General features: G+C 49.0%; 1 protein-coding gene across 1 annotated transcript; it reads left to right on the top strand.

Annotated features, from left to right (window-relative positions):
- Positions 1 to 14896, top strand: LOC119437627 (serine/arginine repetitive matrix protein 1-like). Its single transcript, XM_037704624.2, has 5 exons — positions 1 to 201; positions 2812 to 3123; positions 11655 to 11922; positions 12021 to 12640; positions 14773 to 14896. Exons 1-4 carry the CDS (start codon positions 181 to 183, stop codon positions 12575 to 12577), a joined length of 1158 nt encoding a protein of 385 aa, XP_037560552.1. The 5' UTR covers positions 1 to 180; the 3' UTR covers positions 12578 to 12640; positions 14773 to 14896.
- The last annotated feature ends 57 nt before the right edge of the window (positions 14897 to 14953 follow it).

The following is a 14953-nucleotide window of genomic DNA, read 5'->3' as shown; positions in this document are numbered from 1 at the left end:
CTCGCAGGCCGCCGGCGGCGCAGGCCGCACCGAGGCCGCAGCGATGACGTCGGGCTAGCCACCAAAATTAATCGTCAAACATGATCCGTCCCTGCACCACGCCGCGCCGGCCTCGAAATTGACGGCTCCACCTTGTCTGCAGCACGGCTCACCGGCTGAGCTGGCCACGGGAACGCCGTCATGGCGGATGGTCAACGGAGGGTGAGCGAGCGCATGCGAATTCTGCGACGCCCTATGCATATCTATAGACGAGCTTCGTATTCGTAACCAAGAAATCCAGGGCGTCTCTTGCGCGCAGGCGCCCGATATATATAAAAAAGAAAAAAATCTAGCTATTGCTCGTCAAGTCACTTCGATTCGTGGCCGAAATAATCTGCGGCGTAGCTTGCTTTCTTTTCGCGTCGTACCCGTTCACGAATAAAAGGAAAACCTTACGCGAAGAGAACGGAAAGTAAGTTTTTATAATGAGCCTTTCAGCCAAGACATTGAAGGATAATTCTTGAAAACAGTGCATCAGCGATAAGTTTATTGTTTGTTTCTTTGTTTGTTTTACTTGGCATAACATTATTCACAACATCGGATATCGGCAGTTGGGCGATGGTCATTAATTTATTTTTTAACGACATGATAAAACTAAATGCTATAGGGCACATGTTGCAACTGAATAGTCAGTCAGCTGCTTATGCGACATGGCCACAGGGTATATAAACTGGCTGTCTCGCGTAACCTGTGCCAAATTAAAAATATATATATGCAAATGCTACGTAGCTCGACAGAACCAACGTATTTGTTGTTTGCTGTCGCTTGGAACAAGTCAGACTACGTTTTATTTTTCGCCTAAAAACATAATTAGTTATTATTATACAATCAACTGCTTAAATATTATATGCAGAGTAAAAGTGCTATGAAAAATATAAAGTGTCGTGCAAACAGTCGCGCGGCACTTTCTTAGGAAAAACATTTATGTAGCTCGAATTGAGCAACAGAAAGCTGGATCGGGAATTTTTCCAGATGGTCTACAATTTTCTAATGGAGACTTTGCTCTGAATATACAATTTGAGCAGTTGAAAATTAATAAAAACCAATTACGCCATTGGGCGAATTACACACACACACAAAAAAAAAAATAGCTAGCTTGCTCGATGCAAGCGACGCCAAACATTTCCTTGGTTCTGTCCATTGTGTCATCCTTAACTAATGCGACAACCCGAACAATGTGTTGCTAAGCGCAGCCCTGCCATATATATATATATATATATATATATATATATATATATATATATATATATATATATATATATATATATATATATATATATATATATATATATATATATATATATTATCACCTGCACTTTCGAGAAGGCGTTCCATTTAAAATTTCCCCAGAAAGCCTTCCTCGCACAAAACAATGTGCCAGATGTTTTTTTTTTCAGCAGAGGGCAGACCGCGCACGCCTCATCTAGGCGTAATCTCATCGCCACCGCGCCACCTTTCCAGCACTAAATTTTAAGAAGCAGTCGATTTATTCAGAAATAATACACACAGCGCAGTCGCAATTCCTTAAGTGCCAATTGCCCTCCGTGGAGGGTGACCAACGTCTGACTAGGCGTCGTTACGAATAGCGTTTCCACCTTTCTCTTGTTGCCGTGCCTCGATGCCGGTACGTACATCAGCTAAGTACTATGTTGCGTGACTCCGGTAACATTTGAAACTATAATGAAAGTGTTAAAAGTAAATTGTACCGTGAAATACCGTGTACCGTGAAATTGTACCGTGAAATCGCTCTCCACGCGGCGCTGAGCGCCGGCGTGGAGAGCACTGGTGGAGAGCGATTGTCACCTCCTCTCCCGCCACCGAAGCCTTCTCCCGCAGCCGCCACGGAGGATGAGGGCGGCGCGAGTAGAGGAAGACTGTCCTTCCAGAGCGCTCCACCACTGAATCTGAACCGTCAGACGCCCCGAAGCTCTCGCGCGAGGGCAGGTGCGCGTCTCAAAGAACTGTAATAGTTTGTAATTCAACTTTGTATTCGACGACGAACGCATTCCGCAACTCGGTTGCACGAGATCTGCAGGCGCACCTCGCATCGCGGCGGTGAAAGTCCCACCGACCATGCACAACGGAAATGGGCCAAAGAGCCAAATAAAGCTATTCGGTCGGAAAATTTAATTTCTCGGACGTGAAACTAAAGTTTGAGGCTCGAAAGCGCTGGCTCTCCTGAAGTATTGGCTTACAGCCATTTTGCGGGCATATTGTACGCGAATAGTAGGTTATTCGAAGCGTACAAATGCCAACTTTTTTTTTTTTTTGCATGTCCACACGACGTCTTCTATAGGCGTGTGCCCTCCTCGGTGACAACAATTTAATATCTGCACCATGGAATATTGTACTTGGACATATATGTATTGGGACCAAGCTGGTATAGATTGTATGAATATTTGTGGTTCAGCGGCGGGAAGCAGTGTTCTTCCGGTGTTCTCCTTCGTCCTTGGTGCAGAACGTGATTGTGTCACTTGGCAATGATGCATACCGCGTGAGACGTATTCCCTATGTGTTCTCGAGTCTATATTCCCGAACAGCGCGATTTACGTACAACACTCCGCGATGAATTCCCAGCTGTCACGCGTACAGTGCGGCGTACAGCCCGCGTTCTGACGTCAGAATGCAGGCCGTGGTAATTTCTACCATACTCGCTGTTTGTGCACCCGATTCGGCAAGGCATCGATGCATTTACAGCAATGTATCACGCAGCGTTGGCAATCGATTAGGTTGAAGAATTGAAAGTCTCCTCTCTGGCGCGCTCACCGACAGTTTGCGACTCAGAGGGCTGCCTACGAGGCCAACCTTGTGATGTACCCGAGGCCCCCCGGTCAGCCGCCCCCGATTCCGATGCACAAGTCGGAGTCTGCGCTCTCGCTGAGCGTCAGCCGGCCTCTGCCGCCGCACCTGCAACAGCGCCGCGGCACCGTCTGTACCAGCGAGGTGGTGCGCATCGAGTCGAACACCACGATGCCTGGTCGTGGGCATCCGCCCATGGCGGGGCCCCCCATGACGGGACCCCACATGCGACGCTCCTACATGGTCACCTCGTTCGCCGAACCCCCCAGCAGCGTCGCCGCTCAGGTGAGAGAACTGCCCCATTTCGATCCCTCTGTTCCGGGTTTCACGCTGCACGAAATCGCGGCCGCGACGCGCATCAGAACGCGCAAAAGCAACGCGCATTGCGTTCATTTCGTTCATTTCGAAGAGTGTCCATGGCATGAAGGGCAGTCATATTATGATGTATCCAGGGAAGTTGCCGCAGCATTAAATTTCTAAACCGTGCGCACTTTCTTTCCGTGATACACTATACAGGCAGTCATATAGGAAGAGCGCACAAAAGTGGACATATCGTCAGGAATTCTCGGTGTACGAAGCTGTACCGGCAACAAAACTTATTTTTTCAATTTTTTTTTTTAAAGAAAGCGGGAATGTCATTTTGGTGGAACGTCCATATTTCAATGTCTCCGTTAAGGCATAGCGAAGGCCACCCCATCATGCGCCGATAACCCATATACTCTGACTAACTCCTCGTGTAATTCGGTCGCCTGTATACAGCTGTACAGGCGTACAGCCTGTACAGCTGTTCCGCGATTCTAGCAACATATTCGCTGTGGCCGCGAATATGTTGCTGTTCGCTGTGGCCGCGATTCTAGCAACATATCGCTATATCGAATATGAGCTATCGGAAAGCAGCAGATGCAGTGCACGCCTACAAAAATAAGTAACGACGCTTTTCACAACAACGTGCAGTTTATACGAATGAATAACGCAGATACAGATAATTTTTTATGTACGTATCAAATAGAGTTAATTAGTGATAATACCTGTGTCTGCACGGGGTGGGCTTAGCTTCCACGCCTTGTCAGCAGCACGCATAGTCAGTAATATTTTGTTCAGTTTCAAGTAATTACTACAGAACTGCCATGGTGGTGAGCGAACTATGGCATATCATGATACAGCGCAGAATCACATTGTATTACGTAAAAAACAACTCCGTATTTCTAGTCCGTATCAAGCAACCAAGATACATTGTGCTCAGTTTTCAGCTATGTTCTTAAATAAAAGCAGGTAAGGACATTGATGCTACTGAACAATGAACAAGGAAAGTTTGTGCTAGACACCGAAACACAACTGCATGTGGCGCAGATTCTTGCGCTGACTAAGCGCTGATAAAAAATAATCAAAATCACGCATATTGTGCACGGGGAAGGATTTCTAGAAATAGAAAAGCGTTTTCTTTTGCTTGGAAGCACCAAACGGGCATCGCACCATGGCACGCAACAAAAACACATTTCCCGTAGCGTTTGCATCCGTCGTAACCGCGCACTGAGTATAGGTGACGGCATTCATTAGCGACCGCAGTATTATTAATGCGTTCGCATTAGGAGAGTGTATATGTGCATGCGTATATATATATATGGTGTCCCAACTATCGTGCACGAAGATTTTAAAATATGCAAATGCCACGTAGCTGGACAAAACCAAGCTATAATGTTGTTTGCCGTCGCTTAGAGATACTCAGATAATTTTTTGCATTCTGCCTAATTACATAATTAGTCAACTTCTCATATATACAATCAACTTCTCATATATTATAATTAGTTGAAAAGTGCCAAGGAGAAAATTGTAGAGCAACATGAAAAACTCCCGGTACAGCATTCTGTTGCTCAATACGTGCTACATAAAAGAGTTTTTCCGAGCGTGAAAGAATACACGCATAGCCATCGAGCGGCCAGTCGCGCGGCAATTGCCTTGAGTGGTCCATCGCGCCAACATGAGGCATCCGCGCATATAGTTAGAACACAGTTCAAAGAGTCTGTGCGCAATCATAAATCTTGGTATGTCGCCAGTCACTGCATGCATGCGAAACTGCTTTTATTGCGATAGCAATTATATGGACACCTCAACCAGATTTCTGCCGTCGGCGTCGCCGTCGCCGTGAGGTTCCGTATAGATTCCAAGGGCGATAAAATCGTCGCCGCGCGCGCGAGTGAAAGCGCGCGGGGGACGCGCGCTATCACGGAGAGCCAACGCACGGCGGAAAGCAAACGCGACCGTCGCGCGAAAGGCCATGGGGGTATGGGGGGAGGGAGGCGGGGCGACGCTGTGCTACGGCACCAAATGCGTATCTTGCAACCGAGCGCAAGGGGAACTGGCAACGCAATCTCCCACGCGAAAGCAAAAAAGCGGGAAGGCTGCGCGGGAGGGAGGGGGGGGGGGCTTCTACTCTGCCAACAAATACGCTTGCACTGGCTGTGGTGGCGGTCGCCCGCACCGTCTCTTCACACGGCTCTGACCTTTGTATGCGCTCTGCATTCGCCGCTCAGTTTCCGTTGAAGCGTTAGCCCGCACGATTCTTCGCCCGCTGCAGCGCCTGCAGCGCGCTTGCTGCCTGCGTTTTGACAGTCGTTGTCTGCGGTCATTCCGTGTGATCTATTCATGTTTGCTTGTGCGCGATGACACCACGCTTGTCAATTCAGTTAGAAAGCGAATGTGTCCAAGTTTATGCAGCCGATAAAACTACTATCCCTACTCCGAATAGCTCTCTACCAATTTGCTATCGCAATTGATGCTTCGCCTTTCGGGCGAAACTGCGACATTTTTTTTTTGCATTATGGTTGAGCCTCCGCAATAGCGGACGCAATCAGCTTAGTGTATGCTTTAGAAGTATAATAAAGCGTCAGCGCCACTGCGCATTAGCAGTGTGCAAAATTCAAACACTGCTGTCACACACCCCGTGAACGAGGCGCCAACGCCGGACCAAATTCCCAAGCCGACTTATCAGCTTCCGAAAATAACCCCACGAAAGCAAGGACAGTTAATAAGGGGCCCTCTGCATGGTGCGCCAGCGAACGCCGGTTGCGGTCCAAAGACCGAGTCGAAGCCCAGAGTTATCAAAATTAACACAACAAAATATATTCTTCGAACAAGGCAGTTACATACACACGTGCACACTTCGGCTAGACACATCACAATGCAATTAAGATGGGTATTAACAAACCACTGAAAAATAATTAACGACAAGCACTAAGAGTCCAACACGGAAAGTACAGAATGAATAGGAACACAAAGTGCCCACTCGTATTCAACCGTGCTGGTCTTGAGCCGGACGATCTCGGCTTAGCTCGAGGCAAATCTCGAAAAAGGAACTTCTTCCGGAAATGCAGACGCTCGATGAACGCGTCGGTTAACTTGCCAAGAATCCCCTTCTTCCGCAGAAGGTCAGACTGACCGTCTGCGGAAGGAGGGGATTCTCTCTTCACATCTCTTCACCGGCGCGGTCTGATCCCCCTTCCGATTCCCATACGGAGCTTTTATTGCCTTCGCCGGTGGTTCTGGAACCTTCGGTCGGAGTTGTGATCCCGTAGCATGAATAAAGCCTGGGAATCGTTAGTAATTTCTCGCGTCTTCGACTGCGGCTGTCGGAACGTCGTCTAGGAGGGTGGTGACTCATCCGTAGCCGCACGCTCACGCTGTAGTACTCCCTCTCTCTCTCTCTCTCTCGACTCACCGGGTGAAAGGGGGTTTCGCGCGCTCTCTCTCTCGTTACCGTCGCCTTCGCGAATCTTGTAGCTTCTAGACTTCGTTGATCGCGTCGGCTGTCTGTGGCGTATGCGCTCTCTCCCTCTGTCCAAGCTGCCGCGGGGCCGTCGTTTCCTTGCTGGTTTGAGTGATACACGGCGCGCGCTTCAATTGTGCGCTCTTTTGTGACAACTGCACATTGCGTTCTCTTGTATGGGCGGATAGCGCGGCTGTGGGACAGAGAGCAGCCCCACTATAGACAGTTTTTTCATGGGCGCCGCCATTGCGTAGGCAGTGGCGCCATCTATGGGCAGTTGGCATGCTGGCTTGGGCGAACGCCCGTGTTGTATGCTATGGTATACGCTCGGCAGCAGTTTTTGGTGGGTTTTTTCGCACTCTCGCGGTCTATTTAGCATGAAATGGCGTCTTCTACGTGAGGTATGGTCCTGTGAGGCGTAGTGAAGGAATTTAAGTCTGAAGTAATTAAGCGGCTGGAGTTTCTGCTGGCGTTAGGGCGGACGGAGCACCCAGTGCGAGGTGTGCGCGTTTATTTGAGCTTACCATCAGCCTCGGATATCAGTTAGGTATTTCGTAAAATTTGTTTCACGAATGTTACTATACTGCAACATTCTCATCACTGTAGTTATAAGCTCTGGTTTAGCTGCAACGAGTAGTTACGAAACATTTGACGATCCTAACAACGTGGGTACCGTTCTGCTGGCGAATAAGTTGTACTGTTTACTTTGACAAGCGTTCAAGTTGTCATCTGTGGATAGATTGGGCGACTGCCTTGTTTGCTGGGCAAGGTTTCCGCCCACTAATAGAATAGTTTGTTTAATAATAATCGCATACCGTACAGTGTGAATCACACTTTTCGAGTGGTCGAACGACCAGCTGCAGACTGCGCGAGCTTCCGAGGCAGTAATAAATGCTGTGTTATAGATTCTCTATAGCGCATGGGCCAAGTGGTCCAAGCATGCGGCACGACCTTGCGAAGTCTTATTGCGTCGTTATCCCGTGTTCTGTTTTATTTTGCCGCAAAAGGAGGACATATGAACTCTTTTTTTTTTCAGTCTCGTAAAAGGTCAGGCCTCTACGACGCATTCACCAATCTTACGGAAATTGTGTCCTTACAAATAGCTGTTGGATTCTCTTTATGTGATCCCATTTGTATATTGTGCCTTACAGAGCAAAATGGCAATGCCGATCGATGCACGATGCTTGCGTGTATCATGTGGGTTTGCCATGCAACCGGAGTGCTCGCTGTGTTGAGCAAAAGCCTTCGGCCTTTTGTAGGAGGCTAACGTAGACATAGTGATTTGAAGTCTACTAGACTTAAAATGCGTGAGAACGATGCCGGTGGCTGATGGAAATGTTTTACAACAACTCTTCGTCGAGTGAAAACCGATACATCCAACATAGTTCACAACACATACACACACCGCGGCTGATGACGCGCGTCGCATTTTTGCACATCCCAGAGAAGTTTACAGATACTGTAGCTACTGCTGCACCTAAAGGCTACACAGTGGTTTTTCCACGACCTCATAAGCACTGACATCTCGTAAATTGCCCTCAGAACTAGCTAAAATACCTCCAAATCGCTCCGCAGCGCGCGACCGGCAACACATTCAAGCCGCGCCGCGCCGGCTCGCCCAAGCCAGAGAGGAGGAAAGGCTCGTCGCGCGCTCTTTCCTCCTCCCCGATGAAAAGGTCTATAGCGTGCCTCATAATCAGATCGTTAATTTTTCGCGTAAAACATAGGACTTTATTTTAAATTTAAGGTGCGCCCAATCATAATACATGATGGTGGCTGCTTTTATATCACTGTAAATACTGCTTAACATACGCGTAAAAGGGGGGAGGAAAAAACTTCGAGGACGCTTAAGCTTCGCCTTTAAGAGTGGAACGCGATATATCATTCAAAGATCCCTAACTGCAGCTTATGCAACCGTAATGTTACCTACGCACGCTGGCGGTGAACCCTATGCACGAAGGCGAGCTTGCTGGTTCTTTTTTTTTTTCTTTCCCCTGCACGGCGGGATCCGCCGCTGCTGCGGCTGCGCGGAGGTGAGCACCATCTGGATGGTGTTGCAAGGAACCGAGCGGGGCGCGCCGCTCCCACTAAGATAGACCCCAAACGGCAGCTGGAAAAGGGGTTTGAGTTTCCACATAACAGAATTATGCTTTCTCGTATATTCATATTACAATCCGACGCTATCATATCTGTTGGTTGTGTGTAAGTCGTACTTTGCGAATTTTATGACGCATATATTACTTTGAGAAATTCAATTAGTTCAGTAACGTCTACGCGCCACGCGAAGGGCCTGAATGGTTCGGGATAATTCTTCGCTAACGGACAACGCCGCCGGCGCTGACGTCGACACCGACACCTAATTTTCAGCGACACGGGGCCCTTAACGCTATCACGTTAAAAACGCGACCATGGCGGCCGGTTAGAATTGCTCGGTTAAAAGAACACGTGGTCGTTGGCTCGATCGAAACCATGGTAGGTATACACTACCTCTGATGTCTTTATTTTTTTAAAGAGCAGCGCTTATGCGGCGAGCGTCGGCGTTGTCACTCGTAACCGAGCGAACGTGCACAGCGATAGATGAGAGCGAACGCGGTGCGCAGTGGGGGATGAAAAAAGCGGTAAGAGCGAAGTGGCGCGAGGAGGAAAGCGAAGGAGGAGGCTGCAGCGGAACAATGAGGCGCAAAGCGAAGAAGGTTATGGCGAAAGCGTGAGAAGAAAAGCGTAGTGCGGCGATGATGGCTACGAGATGACGCCAGAGTAACGCGCGTCGTCGGGAAGGTCTGTCGTCGGCGGCTGCTGTGAATCGCGCCCACGCGTCACCCACGCGCTGGCTCTCGCGATCTCCAGATTAGCGAGGTAGTCGCGCCACACTTCGCTTCGTTTACAACGGGCCGCACCAGATAGATTGTCCGCGCCAGCCAATATATCAAGAAATGAAAACACGTATATAGAGCGGCGCTCAAATTTCGCATTAGGGAGTATCGTAATCATCGGTGATTTTTTTCTTTACCTCACATCTAGCCTCATGTGAACCAAAGCGTTAAAAGCAAACAGGATCGGCTCATTTTCTAACTCAAAACTGCCGTTCTATATAGTAAAATACCACGTAATGAGGTAATGACTCCGAGTCGTCGAAATCACACGATTGCGGGTCGGTGTGATAGAACGCGACTATGAGCAAGAAGGAGTTTTAGATGGCGTGAGTACGAACGCGAGTAAACACCAATAAGTGCGAGTATGAGCACGACTGAGCGTCGATGAGTATGAATTGATGTGAGCTTTAAGGAGTTTGTCGATAAGTACGTAAGTGCCAGTGAGTCTGAATAGGTGAGTATGAAGGTGAGTGAGTAGCTGTGATTGTAAGTACGCGTGAGTGCGAACTTGAATGAGTACTTATTGGACATGCGTAGACGTGAACACCAACGTGAGTGAGTGAGTGCGAAACCTGAAAGAAATACTGGTGGGTGAGTATGTGAGCCAGCGTGCCAGCCGACCTACGCCCCTCGGCGACCACGCGCAACAATTATCTCGGTTCCCGCCACGCTCGCCGTATAGTTGGTCATTATCTATATATAGAGAATATCGAATGGTTTACGTCTTTCACAAAGCACAATACACATGCACTTGGCGTAAATTTTCAAATGCATGCCGTAATTGTATCCATACTTGGCATTTAACTTCACTACTCACGTAAGCTATACTTAAAGGAACAGACAACCGCTCAGAACATGAATCGAGATAACCCGCTGATGGAAAGATTGCCTATCCTACTGATTAAAACGAGTCATGCTTTTCTCATTAAACGTGAATTTATATTTTTAATTATTCACTAAAAGTTGCGAAAAATATGACCTTTGACGCCCCACGCGGCAAAAACATGAAGATGCATCAGAGGTCTATCACGAGACTTTTTATTAGTGTACGCGGTTCCTGGTCTTTTTATTAGTATTGAAAACAGTACACTTATTTCTGTTGTAAGTTTTGTTCGAACTTACTATGTGCAGATAGGCCTTCGTTTGTAGTGAGCAGAAAAGTGGCGCTGCCTTCGCCTTCGTTTTCGATGAGTTGGCCGGCTATCGGCATCGCTCTCACTTCTCAGCGTTGCTCAGATCGAAAAATTTTGCTTACAAAATATCCACGCACTTTTTGAAGTAACCGCTGCAGGTGTAAACACTACCGAGGGTGAGCTTTTCGCTGCGCCATAAAAAACTAGGTCCTTAAAAAATCACGCGCCATTACAAGGTGGATTACCAGCGAAGCACTTTAGCAAATGACATAGAGGTGACACAGAATTTCGACCAATTGAAGGTATGAGCTAATTTTATTTCTCTTGAGCGGTGACGGCGGTCATCCAGAAACACACACACACACACACACACACACACACACACACACACACACACACACACACACACACACCACACACACACACACACACACACACACACACGCACGCGCGCGCGCACGCGCACGCGCACGCGCACGCGCACGCGCACGCACACACACACACACACACACACACACACACTTTTATTTTGATCGACGGTCTTGATCGGCGGCATACATTCGCGTGGAAGACAACCGCCACCTTAGGGAGCCGGAGGAAACTAGACACGCGCGACGGGACCGCCACGCCGGGAGAGCGGAAGGAAACTAGGCACGCAAGCGCTTCTAACGGCGACAAAGAGAGGGTGGTGCGAGTGCACACATGGCCAACGCGGGTCGCACAGCGGCAGATCTCTGAGAAACTCTTATTATCTACCTGAGAGTCTACTGATCAATGGTGCCTATTGATAACTATATAATCTACTGAAAATGCATATCCAATTGATGAGACGTATAAGCTTCTGCATAGAATGAAGTGACCTTGCATCAAATTCGGGAGCTGAGTTTTTGCCCACGCAGATTTGTTGACGGACACGAAAATTGCACGGAACCCTAGCCATATAGACAGCTTCGCTGTAAAATCGGTTGTCAGTCCCTTTAAGATGTCACATTCAAGATATACACCCAACTAATGATTTCTCATGTTTAAATTCATTCATTAATTCAGGGCAATTTCGGGCCTTGTCCCCAATACGGTCGACCGTACAGTCCTCCCCCCTTACCACCTCCGGGAGCGCGGCGCTCGGCGAGCGGCCGGCGGTCTCCGGTTCGCAGACCCCGGCGCGCCTACGACGACAACGAGGATGACTACGGTGGCGGGCGCAGGAATGGCGGCTACGACGACGACGACGACGACTTCGAGTACACCGAGCGCAGCCGAAGGCAGCTCCCCTCTGCGCGGAGATCCCGCTCCCGGAAGGATGCGGCAGGGCCAGGTGAGTATATGATTTATCAATTGAGTCAACCCCATCGGGAATCACGGTTTTCGAAACACACGGATGAGCGTTTTGCATCGTACGCGCTACGCGTGCAGCCAGGTCGACGATGAGCCGGTCGGGCAGCCGTCTACGGATGCTGCGAATCGATCGCGAAATCAGCGACACCGGCTCAACGCGGCGGGGCGCCTCCTCTACGGTGGCCAGCCGGATTCAACTGGACGACGCGGAGGCGGCCGGCAGCTGCGTGTGCATCTGCGGCACGTCGCGCAGTCCGTCGCGGGGTCGCATGTCGGGCATCTACATCAAGCCGAGGCGTGAGCCAGAGGCCGAGGAGCTGTACGTCATCAAGAGGATCAGGGACAAGAAGAAGAGGAGGAAGAAGAAGAAGAAGAAGCCCCCGCCGCCGCCACCCCCTCCCCCGCCGCCAGCGCAGCAGCCGGGCCTCGTGGGCTACATCTGCAACCTGGTGGGCATCGCGAACGAAGAAGCGCCGCAGCCGCCCCCGCAGCCGTCTCCGCAGGCCGCCGCCACGGACTCGGACACGGACGACGAGGAGGAGTACGAGCTGAGGAGGCTCGACCGCGCCGAGTTGGAGAAGCTGTGTCGCCAGATGGGCGTCACAAAAGGCGCCGACGAGCCGGAGAAGAAATGACCTGCCGCACTCGACTGACCACGGGCGGGCGGCTGAATTCAGGATGCGGCAAATTCATGGAAAGTATGTTTCCCACCTATATTCGGCGTGACAATGCGCCGCCATTTTACTCCGTGAGGCAACCACACTACTGTGGCGGGAACGCTTGGCACGGGGTGTTCGCCAAACGGAACAAAGCATCGCGCGACGTAAAACGGCGGAACGATGTCGCCGAAAGCAACGTTTGCCGAAAACGCGTCGGAAATACTTGTTGGCTGCTTTAAGGTTACACCTAACGCATCCATAAACGAAACCCATATTGTGCCCATATATACATGTACGGGGGAAAATTTGAAATTATGGCGTTTTACGTGCAAAACCACGGTCTGATTATGAGGCACGCCATATAGTGGGGGACTCCGGAATAATTTGGACCACCTGGGGTTCTTTAACGTGCACCTAAAGCTAAGTGGCACGGGTGTTTTTCGTATTTCGCCCCCATCGAAATGCGGCCGCCGTGGCCGGGATTCGATCCCGCGACCTCGTGCTTGGCAGCCCAACACCATAGCCACTAAACAACCACGGCATGTACAGGGAATGAAACAGGTGGAGGGAATGAGTCAGAGTGTGGACACGTGTAAAGAAGACCGCTGGAAATTGCGCGTGATGCCGCCATAAGCGTGCACAGGACTTTTCTTTAGGGAGAGGGCAATATTGTTACTGTATACGGCTCCCTTTAGCGATGACTCCCTAAAGGAAGCCATATACAGTAACTCTCGAGCAAACTAAATATTGCAGCACTCCCCCCCCCCCCCCTCCCCATTTACTTTCTTTCTGGCGTGCTATTATCCACCCCGTGACATTTCGCAGACATTCGACGAGAAGTGAAAAGCCACACTGTAATAGAATATATTTTAATTAATTAGAAATCGCTAATCACACTTTTACATTGTAGTTTACTAGGCTGTGGTGCACTGTGCATTTTGTCCTAGCTTAATAGGGTGTGGGCGCAGGCTAGTTGGTACAATGCCTACATAATGAAACAGCGCTAGAAAAACACGGACGAGAGAACACGAGAATGACAGCGCTCGTCCTTGTGTTCTTCTCTCTCGTCCGTGTTTTTCTAGCGCTGTTTAACTACGAAGGTCCGTAGCTAATTTTAAACGACCTGCAACCATGCACCAGGCACTACGATACAGACTGGTGCAAATAAACGATATTCACTACTTTCTCTTTTACCAAACAGGTTTGCCAACATATACAGGGTGTTGATTGTCACACATTCATAAATGTGTAGGTAATGACACTTCGGAAGTTGTATCTTAGCCAATGGAAAACAACCTCCACCAAAATCTTGCATTATGTTTTTCAAGTCAAAAGACATTAACATCTAAGTCTGCAAATAAACATGGATAACCTGAGTAAAGGTTCTAGTGCTTACACATCCTGTACTCACCTATTTAAAACAAAATTATTTATTCTTTGGAACAATGCTGAATCATCGAAACATAGCTGATAGACCGCGCAATTCCCTGCTCAAAAAAAAAAAAAAAAAAGTGCCCGTCAAATGCGCTCTGGGGACATGGAACTCTCGACTGTGCGCTCAACTTGCCCCCCCCCCCCCCTCGCCTATCCCTCTCAACCCCTCTAAGCAGACCAGGGAGGGGCATGGCCCCACTGTCCCCCTATGCGCACGCCTATGAGTGCAGCAATGCCCACTGAGCCGACCGCAAAAGTTTTCGGAGCGAAACAGATGATTGGTATCACAAGCCGCATCAATTCAGCAAGCGTATAATGTGCAGTTTCTTGGCTCTGAGCTTCCTCACGACTTCGCATCAAATCCAGGATTTTGGGTGAGCAATGTGATCACTGTACAGAAAAGTATACGCTACAACCTTCGATTCGAGGACGCGGGTACGTATGCTGAGTTCAAATTTCGTTTTATCTCGGATACGATGCTCCGAAAGCTCGTGCTGTTGGGAGTACATCAGGATTGCACTTCGGATAGCGGCAACAACGGCTGTGTTCGGGTAAATTTGTAACCTTTACTTCAATTTAGGTCCTGCACCTTTTCAAGCACCGTAGTAAAAGAGGGAGGGGGGAGTGAGTTGTGAATGGAAGGTGTTTGCACATCGTCACAGATGTACTGCGCAAACGACTGATTGATACTGTGCTGCTGATGTATAACGTTGAGATACTTTCATTCCATTTTGCAGGTTACAACTCGAGATGCTGGGCCTCTTATCCATGGCTCCGAAGTTCTGTGAATGACGGAAACAATACATGGAAGGCGACAAATACGCTGGATACCTAAATAACAGTCAAAGAAAGGCAGCTCGAACTTTATTTAAAAAACAAGAACAAAAACAAAAAAACACACACTTGGCCGACTCCAGT

This window comes from Dermacentor silvarum, chromosome 1 (assembly GCF_013339745.2).
Source record: "Dermacentor silvarum isolate Dsil-2018 chromosome 1, BIME_Dsil_1.4, whole genome shotgun sequence".
In the NCBI taxonomy this organism is placed as follows: Eukaryota; Metazoa; Arthropoda; class Arachnida; order Ixodida; family Ixodidae; genus Dermacentor; species Dermacentor silvarum.
The sequence above is the reverse complement of the archived record's forward strand: the minus strand, read 5'-3'. Positions and strand labels throughout refer to the sequence as shown.